This window comes from Lithobates pipiens, unplaced genomic scaffold (assembly GCF_037356315.1).
Source record: "Lithobates pipiens isolate NorthernLeopardFrog02 unplaced genomic scaffold, aLitPip1_a1.2 Scaffold_3, whole genome shotgun sequence".
NCBI classification, from domain to species: Eukaryota; Metazoa; Chordata; class Amphibia; order Anura; family Ranidae; genus Lithobates; species Lithobates pipiens.
The window spans coordinates 224,716,698-224,734,412 of NW_027507790.1; the positions used below are offsets into that span (position 1 = coordinate 224,716,698).

Sequence of the window (17,715 nt, forward strand, 5' to 3'; positions counted from 1 at the left end):
ATTTATTTTCTCACTTTATGACTTATAGACTTTCGCTCTAAAATGCTTATTATAGTTCACTGTCCACCCAAATACTCATGGCTCTATGTACCTCAGAAGAAGGTCAGTGCAGAGTGGGGGGAGGGTAATAAGATTGCAAAAAACTTACCGAAATTGTACACTCCGGCGAATTATGGCCACTGACATAAAGTCTCCACGCCCATACTCATTTTCACCACAGTAGAGTAGTAAGGCATCATCACCTTGAGCCTAACACCAAGCACAAACATTTAACAAAATAATTAGATTAGAAAAAAACTAAATGGACTACATAAAATAACAGCATATGTAGAATGAAAAGTCAGAAACAGAGAACCGATGCTGCATCCATCTAGGTAATAGGTAAGTATGCTTTGAAAAAAAACAAAAAAAAACCCTGAACTTCTCTTTTAAGCCTACCTCTAAGCTCTTGTACACACGGTCGGACATTCCGATGGAAAATGTCCGATTGGACCGTGTTGTCAGATAATCCGACCGTGTGTGGGCTCCATCGGACTGTTTCCGTCGGAAAATATCTGACCGACAAAGTTTTAGAGCTGGGCTATAAAATTTTCTGACAACATGATCTGATCGGACTTTGTCCGATCGTTAGTAGAGAATTCCGATCGGACAAAGTTCCACGCATGCTCAGATCAAATTACAAGACCAAAGCTATTGGCTACTAGCCTGAACGTAGTCCCATCATAAGGAAATAATGTCATCACGCTCTGAACGAACAGATTTTCTGAAAACTTTGTCCGACAGTGTGTATGCAACACCAGTTTCAGACAAAATCCGTTGGACAAAATGCGCCGGATTTTGTTGTTGGAATGTCCGACCCTGTGTACAAGGGCTAAGGCATTGTGAGATACAGCTATGCTTTCTGATAACAAATGGAAATGATATACCCGTGTCCTTGCCTCCAGCACAAAACCCAAAAACAAGGAGCTAAGTCTCTTCTTATGGGTAACATGAGTGGAGTAATACAAATCATTTATTTTTGCCCGTTTTAGCCATCTGCGTCTAGAACAGCTATCCAGCAAATGCAAGAATACTATCACCATATGTGCTGAACCAGCTTGTGCGCTGGCAATCTCATTCTCTGGGGTTAATCACCCGATTCTACAGAACTGTAAAGAGACATCTAATAATTTAGCCTTTTTTTGAAAATGATGGTTGCTTGAAGTCTGAAGTCAAAATTTCCAATCTTCAAAATGATTTTAGGTCAGCAATTCAAAAGATTGGCAGAAGATCAACCAGGCACATAGCATTTTCTCTCATGACAGGTTTCCTTTAAAAATATATGGCCACCCTGATAGTTGGCCACCCAGGTCAGCCCGAGCACACATACTTAGACTTGTACTGTTTAAAGAAGACTTTATTATGATCAGTAATACATATTATTAGCAGGAGTCAAACAACTTACTCTGAATTCCACAGTAATCTGAAATGTCTGGTATGAATTTTTCAGTGGTTCGAAGGTCATGTAGGAATGGCCATAAAATTGAGGATATTGTACATTAATATCTAAAAAGAAAAACAATTTGGTTAGAAACAATGCAAACATTTGAAAAATGTTTACCAAAACAAAAAAACCTGACCAAAATGGGTACTCATAAACAGCTGAAGAGAAGGGCAGCGCCATAACAAATTTAGAGAATCCAAAATTCATATTCAACCCCCCCCCCCCCCCCCCCTTTCATTATGGCCATCCAACCATGCAGGAGATGTCACTTATCTTTATCTCCAAGTACTTTCCCGTTTGCCTGGAACATCTTAGCTAACAAGACCCCCTCTCCCATTACATACCTTGTGAGAAGCTTGTCTCAGGCAATTGTCTAAGGCTGGGGTAGGCAACATAAAGAGGTGGAGATCTACCTGAACAATATAGGAGAAGTCAAAGATCTCCAGGCACAGTGTCGCCTCATCACATATGATCAGGGCAGGACTTACCATTGGGCTTGACTGGGCTCAAGCCCATGGGCCCCACCCAATAGGGGGCCCGCAGGCCCCTCTGAGATACATAGCCAAGTGTACTTGGCTCGGCTCCGCTCACAGTCCCACCCCATGATGGACATAACACAGGGACTGGGCGTGACGGAGAGCCTAGCCGAGTACTCTCGGCTCCGCTCGGGACTGCGAGAGGACCCGAGTGTCATCGTGAGGACCTGAGAGCCGCCGAGAGTACCAGAGAGCCGCCAAGATACACAGGACTCTGTATCTGGGCAGCGCCATTTTTAAACTTCCACACTGCAATGACAAGGCTAAACTGACAAGGCTGCAAATGACACTGACAAGGCTGCAATGACACTGGACAAGGCTGCAGATGGACACTGATAAGGCTGCATTGATGGGCATTTAAATGTAAGTTTTTTTCCCCTTAAACGTCCCTCCTAAAAGTTTTTTTTCCTTAAAATTCCCTCCTAAACTTGGGGTGCGTGTTATACGCTGGCGCATGTTATATGCTGATAAATATGGTAATGTATAGACGGTAGAGCCCGAAAGTGATTCAAGCCCAGGGGCCTCCACCACCCTAAGTCCTGCCCTGCATATGATTTAAACCTCTAATTGCCATACTACCGCGCCACAATCGCCTACATTGTACAGCAATCATGGATTTGAATCAGGTGGTGAGGAGGCAACACATCGCCTCCTCAACAACTGTCAAACACACTTGGATTGCTTTTCAGAGGAGCAGCAATGCTCGCTGCACCTGTGAATGAGCCCTTAGTTGCATTCAGCAGCAGCATCCTTAGGGCTTGTTCACACGTAAACGTGGGGGATAGTAAAACCCTGCGGTTGAGTCGTGGTTTTACCGCCTCCAATCCCTACCCCCTTTAGCTGCTGAGGCAACAGCCAAAGGTGTACACATGCTGCAGCAGGCATTAAGCTCCCTGTTGCTTTTGGTGGGTGCTATCGCCTGCCAATCATGACCCATTCAAGCCCAAACCCACACAATATAATTAAATTCTATGGCTAAGGGCAGCAAACACACAGGAAAGCTACAGGTACACTGCACTGCAACCACAGTGTGGGTAAACCGCAGCACATCAGTGTGAACGCAGCCCTATATCATTATGTCCAGTGTATTGCTTCACACTGACCTGAAGATCTCTTCTTTCCTGCTGCTGGTACCACTCTGGAGACCCATAGGTCGGGATAAGAGGTAGAGTGCAGTTGGCATCACTCCACATGGGACAGGAACCGGTACTACAGCAAAGCTCTTGCTCTCTACTACAGTCCCAACTTTTCAAGAAGTCCCTCTGCATTGCACTCTGTTTGATGTTCTAGAATGGTGGGTCAGCAAGCCCGGACCGTGATCTACTAGTCACCTGTCCACATTCTACAAGTTGCTGACCCCTGGTCTAAGCATATAAATGGTGCCGTCTCGCAAAGCAGCTGTCTCTCTGCTAGCTGCATGGTTGGACAATAGTGGGGGTAGGGAGTGGCCGATCCAATAACTTGTCAAAAAGTGTGTCTGTCCTAAATGACACTGTACATTTTTTTGGTGAATGAGTAGGGGTACTTCCAGATTCCGGTAAGCTTTTAACCGGCAGACCCCCACAACCCTAGCCTAGTGTAGCCCTTGTTCTCATCAACATAGGGACAAGATGCTTTGCCATGTTGAGGTCATGTGGCCTGGTATAGTTCAGTAGGGTGGAGCTTAGCCTTATCATCCCCTTTCCTGACCTGATGGGCTGCATTTTCTGATAAGGGTCTGGTGTGGATTTTTTGAGAGCCCCTTACGCTGTTTTTTTTTTTCATCCTGATTTTTGTGTGGGGTCCATACCAAAGTTGAAGGGCCTGGTATGATTTATGAGGGGAACTCACACACCATTTTTTTACACTATCCTTTGAGGATTCCAGGCCAGTAAATGAATGGGGACAGGTGACATCAATGGTTGCTGAGGATGCAGCGGGTGAAAGCACCTGCAATTTCCTTTGATGGGAAAAAGGAAGGCAGAAAAACCTGCTCCTATATGTTATGTTTGGATGCTGAAAAATTAGCTGAAAGTCTGGCGTTTTTTTTATCTAGTGTGTTCTGAAAATGTTATGCAACTCTTATCCTCATATAGAATAGTGGTTCCAAATGAATAAGAACTACTGCAGTAGGGAACAGACACAAACGATACACTCAGCACCTTTCCAAACTACTGTTCTGTTTATTCAGCGCATTTGAAGTTTTTTACACACGATACGCAGATATCACATTAATATTACAATTGTACTTGGGTGGTAACAAGGGGCGTAACATAGGCAGGTTAATTTGACATGTGCACAATGAGTGCTGTGTGCAATACATAAGCAAAGCATTACAAAATAGAATCCTGTTTTATACAGAATTTTTTTTACAAGCACAAAGTTACAATGCTCAGAGACTCAGGAAATGCTTCCTTAAGACAGCAGCAGACTGTATTCTAGGCCATGGCACTGATTGGAAAACAAGACAGCTTTTTAAAGATGAACTTCCCTCTTTCAATCAACATTGACATTTACTTGTTTTATTTGTTTTAAATGTTATTTTCTTTATCGAACATAACGGGACACAGAGCCACAGTAATAACTGTATGCGTTATATGGCAATTTCAGTTGATGGACACTGGCACACCCTAAACAGGAAGTTCACGTCCCCATATAACCCCTCCCCTTACCAAGTGTACCTCCATTTTTTCACCAATGTCTTAGGTGGCTCTTTCTTGTAAAGAGCCATATTTATTAGTTCACAAGTATAGAGTAGTATTGCGTCCTCATCCTAGCTTTCTGCCAAAGGTGGTTCCAGGTTTTCACCTAAACCAGGATATTGTTTTACCTTCATTTTTTCCAGAACCCTGTTTTAAGGAAGAAAAGTCACTACACTCTTTGGATATAGTGAGAGCAGTCAAGATCTAATTGAAGGCGACTGCCCAGATTCGAAAAACAGATGTTTTGTTCGTGTTGCCTGAAGGTCCTAGGAAAGGACAGGCAGCATCGAAATCCACTATTGCCAAATGGATTCGCCAGGTAATATTTCAAGCTTATGGCTTGAAGAAGGTTCCACCTTTTTAGGTCAAAGCGCACTCCACCAGGGCTGTTAGTGCTTTGTGAGCAGTGCATCACAAAGCCTCCATGGCTTAAATCTGCCAGGCCACAACCTGGTCTTCAGTCCATACATTCACCAGATTCTATCAGGTGGATGTAAGAAGGCATGAGGATATTGCCTTTGGGTGCAGTGTGCTGCAGGCAGCAGTATAGGTCCTCAGGTCTGATTGCACCCTACTTTTGTTTGTGTCCCCTCCCCTCAGGTGGCATTGCTCTGGGACATCTCATACAGTTATTACTGTGGCTCTGTGTCCCGTGATGTACAATAAAAAAAAATAGGATTTTTTTAACAGCTTACCTGTAAAATCCTTTTCTTGGAGTACATCACGGGACACAGAGGTCCCTCCCCTCTTTCTGGTTACACGTGTATTGCTTTGCTACAAAACTGAGGTACTCCTGGTAAGGGGAGGGGTTATATGGGGAATTGAACTTCCTGTTTAGGATGTGCCAGTGTCCATCACCTAAAGGTGCAATATAACCCATACAGGTATTACTGTAGCTCTGTGTCCCGTGATGTACTCCAAGAAAAGGATTTTACAGGTAAGCTGTTATAAAAATCCTATTTTTTTAAATTTCTTCAGTTACCTCCTGATTTTCAAGCCTAGGCAAATTACCGCATGTTATACATCCCAGGAGTCTTCAGGAGGGGAGGAGAGGGTTTCTCAGCATACACACCCTCATGCATGCCTTAACTAGGGCCGTTTTTAAGCCAGGGCAAAAGGGGCAGCTGCCCTGGGCCCTGTCATTGTTGTGGGGCCCAAAGCAGCTGCCTCATACTTGCCAACTATCCCAGTTTAAATTTCCTTGTCTCTTGCTGTGTCCTGATATATCAGTGTGAAGCGCTGCTACTAATGCTGCCCAGCTCTGCCCTATTGTTGTGTACAGATGACTCACCTGCAGACGCGGTGTTTACATGTAAATAACCAGCATTCATATGTAAATAGCTGCATAGATATGTAAATAAAGGCAGCATCCATATGTATAGCATGACCCCTGGAGTGAGGAAATGATGTGCTGTAACCTCTAGCAACGAATCAGTGAGCTGTAATATGTGCTGTAACCTCTAGTAACCAGTCAGTGAGCGGTAATGATACACTGTAACCTCTGGCAACCAATCGCAATAGCTGCCTGAAACCTCAAACTGATTTTAAGCCTAGCTGCTATTTATTGTATGTCTCAGAGCAGGTGGAGAGCAAAACTGCATGGGGGATGGGGGCCAAGAGAAGTTTTGCCCAGGGTCCAATCAATATTAAAGACGGCCCTGGCCTTAACTAAAGGCTGATGAATTCCATGAAGTAAAAACTACATGAATCATCTGCCCTTACTCAAGTTGACAATGGCCACAAATGCCAGGGGGTGTTTTTCAAAGAGATTTATCAGCAAAATAAAGCATGGAGACATGAATGGATAAATTGATGAGTTTGCTTTGAATATTGCGAATTAAATGAATAGAATTTTTGTTGGTTCCCGGAGCTCATATGCATTGTAGTTTCACTACAAAGTTATTGTAAAGGCTATTTTTTTTAAATAAAATAACAGACATACAGTTGTGCTCATAAGTTTACATATCCTGGCAGAATTTATGATTTTTTGGCCAGATTTCAGAGAATATGAATGATAACACAAAAATATTATATTTTACTCATAGTTAGTGTTTGGCTGAAGCCATTTATTATCAATCAACTGTGTCTTTTTTAAATCATAATGACAACAGAAACTACCCAAATGACCCTGATCAAAAGTTTACATACCCCAGTTCTTAATACCGTGTATCGCCCCTTTAACATCAATGATAGCTTGAAGTCTTTTGTAGTATTTGAGGATGAGGGTCTTTATTTTCTCAGATGGTAAAGCTGCCCATTCCTTTTTGGCAAAAAGCCTCCAGTTCCTGTAAATTCTTGGGCTGTCTTGCATGAACTGCGCATTTGAGATCTCCCCAGAGTGGCTCAATAATATTGAGGTCAGGAGACTGAGATGCCACTCCAGAACCTTCACTTTAGTGGACTTGGCCTTGTGTTTTGGATCATTGTCATGTTGGAATGTCCAAGTATGTCCCATGCGCAGCTTCCTGACTGATGAATGCAAATGTTCCTCATAATGCAATGACATAACATAATGCATTCATCTTGCCAACAATTTTGACCAAATTTCCTGTGCCTTTGTAGCTCCCACATCCCCAAATTATCAGCGATCCACCTCTGTACCTTTCATCATAGGCCTTGTTGATTCCTCTCCAAATGTAGTGTTTATGGTTGTGACTTTGTGCCAGGAGGTTTGAGGCTTGTCTCTGTGCTGTTTGGCATATTGTAAGCGGGACACTTTGTGGCATTTGCGTAGTAATGCCTTTCTTCTGGCGACTCGACCATGCAGCCCATCTTTCTTCAAGTGTCTCCTTATTGTGCATCTTGAAACAGCCACACCACATGTTTTCAGAGAGAGTCCTGTATTTCACCTGAAGTTATTTGTGGGTTTTTCTTTGCATCCTGAACAATTTCCTGGCAGTTGTGGCTGAAATTTTAGTTGGTCTACCTGACCGTGGTTTGGTTTCAACAGAACCCCTCATTTTCCACTTCTTGATTAGAGTTTGGATATCTTTTTATATCCCTTTCCTGTTTTATACAGTTCAACTACCTTTTCCCACAGATCCTTTGACAATTCTTTTGCTTTCCCCATGACTCAGAATCCAGAAATGTCAGTGCAGCACTGGATGAAAGATACAAGGGTCTGTCAGGAGTCCAGAAACTCATTGACCCTTTATATACACACACACTAATTACAAGCAAATAGATCACAGGTGAGGATGGTTACCTTTAATAGCCATTCAAACCCCTTTGTGTCAACTTGTGTGCATGTTATCAGGCCAAAATCACCAGGGTATGTAAACTTTTGATCAAGGTCATTTGGGTAGTTTCGGTTTTCATTATGATTTAAAAAGAGTAAACACAGTTGATTGATAATAAATGGCTTCAGCCAAACACTAACCATGGGTGAAAGAAAAGTTTTTGTGTTATCATTCATATTCTCTGAAAAATGGCCAAGAAATCATAAATTTCGCCAGGGTATGTAAACTTCTGAGCACAATGGTACTTAGCTCTCATTCTCCTGTTCTTGGGTCCCCTGCTGGCAGTCATGGCTCCTCGCCCCCGTTTGCTATGGGGGCACTTGTGTGTTCGCTCCTGTGCACTACTCTGTGTGTTCATAAGACACACAGAGCAGGGCTTGGCCCTGCCCCCTTTCCCTCATCACTGGCTCCCTCTGCTGTATCTGAGCCAATGGGGAGGGAGAGAATCACAAGAGCCTCTGGTCTTGTGCACATCGCTGGATCGAGATCGGGCTCAGGTATATATTTAGAGGGGGCTGGCGGGGAGCTGCATACAGAAGGTTTTTTACCTGAATGTAGAGAATGCAGAAAGGTAAAAAAAAAAACCTTCTGCCTTTACTACCACTTTTTCTAAGAGTGGAGTGGAGCTTTGATGAAAAATTAGACTGTTGCTATACATTGTGACATGTCAGGAATGTATTCATGCACAATCATCAAGGGTCACATTCATTTGTATAATCTTTTATGGCGCCTTGGCATTTGTTTTTGGGAATGGTCTAACATTTCACATTTTTTGAAATATTATAATATGTTCTTTGTTTGCCTTTCTTTTAAAGTGCACATGATTATAGTCCCACCCAGAATGTACATGTGAGCACCATCAATAGTTATTTTATATCTGTGAAGCTACAATAGCACAGTGAGCATTGATCACACAGACAACACCATAGGGAAGGTCATTTGTGTGTTTTCTACGTCCGACCAGTTCTCTGCTAGAGGACATTGATTAGTTCATGTGCACATGACACACAAGCTAGCTCAGTGAATTCAGTGCTGCCGGGTTGGACTGAGATTTAAAGCCATCCTGGGGGGGGGGGGGGCGTTAAAGGCAAAGGCAGCGGGACTATGGTGTACGCATGGCTGTGAACGCCGTACACATTGTACTATTCTGGGGAAGTGATCAGGTATTTTTTTTTTACACATTATTTTTTCTTATAAGAGCAAATTACATTGCTATAAGCAAGCATTTTTTGCCGCGTACACATGACCGGACTTTTTGACCGACTAGGTCTGACGGTCTTACCGACTGACTTTTGGCGGGATTCCGAAGGACTTTCCGAACGAACGGACTTGGCCACACACAAGCACACCAAAGTCCAACGGATTCGAACGTGATGACGTACAACTGGACTAGAATAAGGAAGTTCATAGCCAGTAGCCAATAGCTGCCCTAGCGTCGGTTCTCGTCCGTTGGACTAGTATACACACAAACTGACTCTTCAACCGGACTCGAGTCCGTCGGAATGATTTGAAACATGTTTTAGTTCTAGGTACGTCAGACTTTTGAGAAAAAAAAAGTTCACTGGAGCCCATACACGATCGTAATATCCGACAAATTCATTTCATTGGACCTAGTCCATCAAAAAGTCCGGTCGTGTGTACGCGGCATTACTGACTGAAACAGAATAATTCAGTTTGCTTTGTTGTGATTGGCTAATCGCATGGTAAAACTGGTCTGTGATTGGCCCTGTCTGTGCTATGTGATCAAATTGACCAATTACAGCTAGCAACACAATTGTGCACAATGGATGGCATAAAAGGTTGCTACCCATTGTGTACAACTCTCACGTGACCTTGGTCATGGTGGTTGCATAGTATCAGCAGCGAGGCGGGACTCTGACCAGTCATTGGCTGTACCCTGTGGACACAGCCGGTGACAGATCATGCTGCTGCATGGCCCTGTGGACACATTTTGATCCAGCTTAAAGAGGAAGTAAACCCAGATGGGTTTTACTTCCTCTTTTGCTCCCCAAAAGCCCTTCAAATTAAAAGCATAATGGGCTAGTATGCATCGCATACTAGCCCATTATATGACACCTGCGAAACCAGCGCTGTCCCCTGTGCAGGCCGTGCCCATCTTTGCCCTGAGCAGGAGCCATCAGCAATCTGGGGGCAGAAATGGCACAGTGGTCCGTTTCTTCACAGCGCATACGCGCTGATGATGTCATTGACGCACTACAAGTAAAATATCTCCTAAACGGCGCACGTTTAGGAGATATTTCCACTATCTATAGGTAAGCCTTATTCTAGGCTTACCTATAGATAAAAGACAAACAAAAGGGTTTACAACCACTTTAAGTGTTGTGTTAGCCCCCACTGCCAGCCTAAAGTGATTGTAAAGTATCTTTTTTTTTTTTATTAAAAATAATAAACATGTTATTTTTACTTCCTCTGTGCAGTGGATTTGGATAGAGCAGCCTGGATCCTCCTCCTCTCGTGTCCCTCTTCTGTGATCCTGGCCCCTCCCTCCTGCTGAGTGCCCCCACAGCAAGCAGCTTGCTATGGGGGGCACCCAAGCCGAGTCACAGCTCCCTGTATACATATTCAGATGCTGAGCCCCGACCTAGTCCTGCCCCCTCTCTCCCCTGATTGGCTAGCTGACTTTGATTGACAGCCACAGGTTCCAATGGCGCCGCTGCTGTGCCTCAGCCAATCAGGAGTGACCTGGACAGCTTAGACCAGTGATTCTCAACCAGGGTTCTGTGGAACCCTAGGGTTCCTCCAGAGGTTGCTAGGGGTTCCTTTAGCATTGAGCAATTTCTGCCTCTCAGATAAGTTCCCACTGACACCATTGATCTTTTTAGCTATCTGTAAGGAGGTAATTCTTCCCAATGACCACAAGTGTAAGGACTATTATTCCCATGGACCATCACACTAATGTATCATGAGTTGTAGATTTCACATTTTTAGCAGGGGTTTCCTGAAACCGGAGAACTATTTCAAGGGTTCCTCTGTGATGAAAAGGTTGAGAAAGACTGGCTTAGACATTCGTGGACATCGCTGGAGAGAGATGGGGCTCAGGTAAGTAATTAGGGGGGCTGCTACACACAAAACTTTCTGCCTTTACAAACCCTTTAAGGACTGTGCTGCCCCCCATTCACACTATGGTTTCACACATTATGGTGCTCATTCACACCTATGCAACAGACTGCCGTTCAACTTTTTTTGCTCCGCGGTGCATTTTTGGACTTGAATTAAAACACATTGAAAATGAATGTAAATGTGTTTTGAGCGTATTTTTGTATTTTTATGCATAACAACCTTCTTATCCTTCTAGCAAAATGACTACTTCTATGCTAACCAGACAGCAGAGAGATGGAAATGGAGAGACCATGCTGGAAGCTGGAGAGCCGATACGGCCGCAGCGTGATAGGACATTGCTCTACCATCCCAAGGACAATAATTATGAAGAACGCTACAAGCGGGTGAGGGCACAGAATGACACTGCCCATGCAGTTTGTATTGATTAGAACACCTAGCCAGCCTCAAAACACTTGAAAAATGCATGAAAAAGATACAAAAGCACACCAGCAAAACACACACAAAAAAGGCACGAATCAGCAGAAGTACTAGTGTGATGGGGGCTTATTTCTTCCCCGTGGAATATTACAAAGTAATCGTTTTACTAGATGCTACATATCACACACAAACTACATTTTTTTTTTTTATTGTGCTTTTCTGCGGCCTTTGTTTCTATTTCCAGAATGTTTGCCAGAATCCATCTATAAAGAGACTGTGATTTCTGCTTGTTTTTCATGTGTTTCATCCAATCCAGCAGATGGTAAAATCATTTTATTAATTACCTTTACATATGAATTCTTTGGCTACTGAAAAAACAATATGTTCTAAAGAAAAAAACAAAACTACAAAATATTTATTGTTAAAGTGGTAAACTCAAAACAAAATGTAATATATTGTAAATGTAACACATATATTCATATATATTGAAGCCTAAGAGCCGGTTCACACAGCGGGCGATGCGAGGCGACACGACTCGCCTCGCCTCGCTCTCGCAAGTCGCCCCCGTTCTGTACAATGGAACCGTTCTGAGAGGAGCGACTCGAGTCGCTCCGACTCAGAAAAAAGGTTCCTGTACTACTTTTGGGCGACCTCGGGGCGACTTGCATTGACTTCTATACAGAAGTCATTTGCAAGTCGCCGCTGAGGCCGCGGCAGGTCGCGGCGAGGCAAGTCGGAGTCGCCTCGCCTCGCCTGCAGTGTGAACCGGCCCTTACATTCATTAGATCTGGTGGCTGCATTCGTTTTCTTTTCACCTGGTGATCTGGCCAGTAACATACCTCCTGTATTAGAGCGCCCCCCACTCTGGATGAAGGAGGGGGCACCTTTGGACAGCAACATTTTCAGTCTAGGGGCAAGGGGAGTGTTAGATATACTAGCAGATTTAACAAATTGAAGCCACAATTTATAATCAGTTACAGAAAACCTTTTTTTTCTTTAGGGATAAAGGTTTTATATGAATAAATAAAAGCTGATAATTTTAAGCCCCCTTGCCAGTGTTAAATGGTTTGTCTCAATGGCTACATCTACAGGACAGCTTATTCTGTTGAAAAACAACAGACTTACTGACCAGATCACCTGGTGAAAATAAAGGAAAGAAAGCCTAACCAGGTACGGAACGCCCGCCGTCATTATACAGTGGCATTTTGAAGTGGAATATCGTTGTTAGGGCAGCAGTTAGCTGCTTTAACCCCAGTATCCACTTCTTCAGCGACGCTTTCAGATAAAAGTGGTCTCAGCGGCGGATTCGCTGCGAGATCACTTTTATAGGTGGCGGGAGAGGGGAACCCCATCCCGCCGCGCTCCGGTGCCTTCAGTCGCTTATCGGAGCGTTCAGATCCTGTCCCCTCTGTGGTATGGAGCTGACTGAGGGGAAGATGGCCCCCACCCGTCTCCATAACATTGCAGGGCAGAAGCGACGTCTAAACATCACTTCTACCCATAGCTCTTAAAAGGACTTTTTTTTCAACTACATTTTTTTTTATTATTGCATTTTAGTGTAAATATGAGATCGGAGGTCTTTTTGACCCCAGATCTCATATTTAAAAGGTCCTGTCATGCTTTTTTTTTATATTACAAGGGATGATTACATTCCTTGTAATAGGAATAAAAGTGGCACTTTTTTTTTTTTTTAAAGAACAGTGTATAAAAATAAAATAAATAAAGAGTAAAATAAATAAATAAAGAGTAAAATAAATAAAGAGTAAAATAAATAAATAAAGAGTAAAACAAATAAGAAAAAAAAAGTATTTAATGCGCCCCGTACCACCGAGCTCACGTGCAGAAGCAAACACATACCCGAGTAGCACCCGCATATGAAAACGGTGTTTAAACCACACACGTGAGGTGTCGCTGCGATCGGTTGACTGAGAGCAATAATTCTAGACCTCCTCTGTAACTTAAAACATGCAACCCGTAGAATTTTTTAAACGTCGCCTATGGAGATTTTTAAGCATAAAATTTTGTCGCCATTCCACGAGCGGGCGCAATTTTGAAGTGTAACATGTTGGGTATCAATTTATTCGTCATAACATCACCTTTCACAATATAAAAAAAAAATTGGGATAACTTTACTGTTGTCTTATATTTTAATTCAAAAATGTGTATTTTTTTCAAAGAGAGTGCATTTTATCTAAAAAAAAAGTGCACTTGTAAGACCGCTGTGCAAATACAGTATGACACTAAGTATTGCAACGACCGCCATTTTATTCTCTAGGGTGTTCGAAAAATATATAATGTTTGGGGCTTCTAAGTAATTTTCTAGCAACAAAAAACTATTTTAACTTGTAAACAAGTTTGAAAAATAGGCCTGGTCTTAAAGCGGCTAAAAAAGAAAACAAATGCAGCGATCACATCTAATGATTGGTAAGCTGCTCTTGTGAAACGGACTTAATATAGCGTGAATTAAAAAACACCAGCAAGAGTGGGAACTCCCTGGTTTGGGATTACTCTTTTTAACTCTAAAGGGGAAAAAAAATAAAACATTTTTTTTTGACTATTTGCTAATTATAACTAAAATACCTCTGATGATGGATTTGTGGGTAGCGCTGAATTTGGTACAGCTTTTAGTTTCAATCCCCTCATTGTGCTGAACTTCCAGTACTGAGAGTGACAGTGCCAGCTCCAGTATAGTGAATGATCACTCTATACTTTCCTCTCCTCTTGTCCATTCACAAAACACCTTTATTCTTTTCAAAGAATACAAGGCATTCTGTGAGAGGACAAGAAGAGAGAAGAGGAGAATGAAAGTCACAATCTCCCCTTATCCATTGACAGTATGGGGCTGATTTACTAAAGGCAAATAGGCTGTGCACTTTGCATAGTGCACAGGGCTGTCTTTAATGTGGGGCAAAAAGGGCACCTGCCCAGGGCCCTGTCATTGTTGGGGGGCCCTGCGCTTCCCACCCCTTGAGCCCCACACTGCCTGATGGAGTGCGGCCACCTCCGGTGCTGGTCGCATGCTTGCTGCTCGCAACTGCCACTTGGAAAGACGCAAGCGCTGCTCACCTCACTCCTGCATTCTGCACCTACCTCACCCCTGCACTCTGCACCCACCTCACCCCTGCACTCTGCACCCACCTCACCCCTGCACTCCCCTTACTCCTGCAATCTGCACTCACCTCACCCCTGTACTCTGCACTCACCTCACCCCTGTACTCTGCACCCACCTCACCCCTGCACACACACCTCACTCCTGCACTCTGAACCCACCTCACCCCTGCACACTGCACCTACCTCAACCCTGTATCTCTGCACCCACCTCACCCCTGCACACTGCACCTACCTCAACCCTGTACTCTGCACCCACCTCACCCCTGCACTCTGCACCCACCTCACCCCTTCACACTGCACACACCTCACCCCTGCACCCACCTCACTCATGCACTCTGCACTCACCTCACTCCTGCACTCTGAAGCCCCTCACCCCCTGTACTCTGAACCCACCTCACGCCTGCACTCTGCACATAGCGCTCACCCCATCTCCGCACTCTGCCCGTAGCACCCCCCCAACTCCGCACTCTGTACATAGCGCACCCCTCAATGCTAGTGCAGCTTGGCCACACCCACAATTTGCCCTGAGAGGTTATGATGTGTAGTAACCCCTAGCAACTAATGAGTGAGCAATAATGATTTGGAGTAACCTCTACAATCCAATTAGTGAGCAGCAATGATGTTCTGTAACCTCTAGCAACTAATCAGTGAGCTGTAATGATGTGTTGTCATTTCTGGCAGCCAATCACAATCACTGCCTGATCTGCTGCAGTAAACCCATTTTTGACTCGCACAGCTTTGCCATTCCAAATTATAGAAGATTTCTAGTTTAGATTAACGATCTTTTCTAAAGCCTTTTTTTATACCAGTGAGTATGTAAAGCACAGAATAGACCGGGTGGTATGAGATGTGCCTGCCAGTTGTCTGCAGATGCCCATCTGTGTTCCTATTGTCATGGGACTGATATTTTCGTCGGATATGTGACTCTCCCACGGGGTCTTCACTTTCAAATATTGGATTGCTATAAAAGCTCGGATTAGTAGTCACTTGTCATGCAGTCTTTAACAAGATGTGTGATGCTTGGCATGTGTTTGGATCACAATTTCTTGATAAGACAACTATCTTGGGAAATATTGTGTTCTGAACAATTTAAGTAACACAAAGACACTGCTCCAAGTCAGCCCAATGCATGCAGATTTCTATTCTCATACAAATCCACACAGTAAGGTGCCAGTCCTGTTCACAGCCGAAGAACACTGCATAAGAAGACGGATGGCCGCACTCAATACTATAGAAACTCCAAGCAGATTTATTGATAATCTATTAAAATACAAACACCACAGATCCTCAAACAGAGAACAGCGTTAACGTGTTTCACGCACAGGGCTGCTGTTAGAAATCACAGGGCCCCCATACAGCCTACTTGACAGGGCCCCCCCCCCCGCCCCCGGCTGAAAGTGACCGAGGACATAGACTTACTATCCCTTTCTTTGCAACCTCATCCTAAGAATGAATAGGAAGTGCTCAGAGGCCTCCTGCTTGTTTACAAACTGAAGCATAGTATACACTATTTACGATGCTTCGTTGATGAATGGACACAGTAGTGATTGGTACAGATTGCACTGTGTTCATTCAGGAAAGAAAGGGGCCAGTAAATTGCATATTCACCGACCCCTTCCCTCGCTCTCCATTATGAAACAGCTCCCTGTGTGCCCGTAGCATAATTGCAGTGAAAGGGGGTTCTACAAAGTATTGACTCTCCATACAAATACACGCCACACTTTCCACATATTTATTTGTATAAAATTTTGAAAACCATTTATCCTTTTCCACTTCACAATTATGTCCCGCTTTGTGTTGGTCTATCACATAAAATCCCAATAAAATAAATTTATTTTTTTGCTTGTAATATGATAAAATGTGGAAAATTTCAAGGGGTCTTCCCTACCTAAAGGGTATGAATACTTTTTCAAGGCACTGTATATACGGTGTCCAGGAAGTGGGTTCTAAACCTGGCCTCCTGATATACTGTATGGGGGTTATTTACGAAAGGCAAATCCACTTTGCACTAAAAGTGCGCTTGGAAGTGCAGTCGCTCTAAATCTGAGGGGTAGATCTGAAATGAGGGGAAGCTCTGCTGATTTTATCCTCCAATCATGTGCAAGCTAAAATGCTGTTTTTTATTTTCCTTGCATGTCCCCTTCGGATCTACAGCGACTTCACTTCCACGTGCACTTTCAGTGCAAAGTGGAGTTTCCTTTAGTAAATAACCCCCATTGTGTTCTTGTGTTTGTGCTGGGAGAGCGCCCAATTACCAAAAGTGCTCCCTGACCTGGGGGAGCTAGATCCGATCACATGATTCTTGTCATACAGTCTGATTGGTTATCACAGTAGTCATTCAATCAAACAGCACACTTTCCCTCTAGTGAGGGGGAGAAGAGACATTGGGGGTTATTTATGAAAGGCAAATCCATTTTGCACTTGAAATTGCACTGAAAGTGCATTTGGAAGTCCAGTTGCTGTAAATCTAAGGGGTAGATCTGAAATGAGTGGAAGCTCTGCTGATTTTATCATCCAATAATGTGCAAGTTAAAATGCTGTTTTTTTTTATCCTTGCATGTCCCCCTCAGATCTACAGCGACTTTACTTCCAAGTGCACTTGTAGTGCAAAGTGGATTTGCCTTTAGTAAATAACCCCCCCCCCCCCCAGTATCTTTTATTCCTCACTGAACGACATGTCCGCAAAAAGACAAAAACAAACAAACTGTTAAAAAAAAAAATAAAGAAAGAATGAATAAGTAGTTCAGGGCTTAAACGAGTGTAGTGAGTGTTAGGGCCGTTTCACACTATTGTGATGCGAACCCTGCGAATCAACGGCGGGTTCCGCATCGCACCCGACACACACGGCAGTTCAAACTGCCATATGCTGGGGAGTGTCATTATATGTTAAACACACCCCCATTTCAGCTCGCATAACGCACTGCAAACTGACAGTTCGGACATGAATCCGATCGCATATGTGTGAACACACATGTGATCCGATTCTGGTCCGAACAGAAAAAAGGGTCCTGTGTGTGTTTGCACCGAATGCGGTACTATATCAGCCATACTATCTATATTGCCAAAAGTTTTAACTATTTCGAGTCAGTTTTCTTTTTATCATAAAAAAAAACAAAAAAAACAAACAAACAATCCAAAAGATATCCAGTATTTCCCACCAAATGAAA

General features: G+C 43.4%; 1 protein-coding gene across 2 annotated transcripts in view; it reads right to left on the reverse strand.

Annotated features, from left to right (window-relative positions):
* Window positions 1–17,715, reverse strand: part of EGFLAM (EGF like, fibronectin type III and laminin G domains) — a 249,508-nt gene that overhangs the window by 58,279 nt on the left and 173,514 nt on the right. For both annotated transcript variants that reach the window (XM_077462829.1, XM_077462831.1), the window contains exons 10-11: window positions 1,445–1,545; window positions 149–249 (exon numbers count right to left, since the gene is read on the reverse strand). In XM_077462829.1, coding sequence (XP_077318955.1) covers window positions 149–249; window positions 1,445–1,545 — 202 coding nt within the window. The remainder of the gene's footprint in view (window positions 1–148; window positions 250–1,444; window positions 1,546–17,715) is intronic.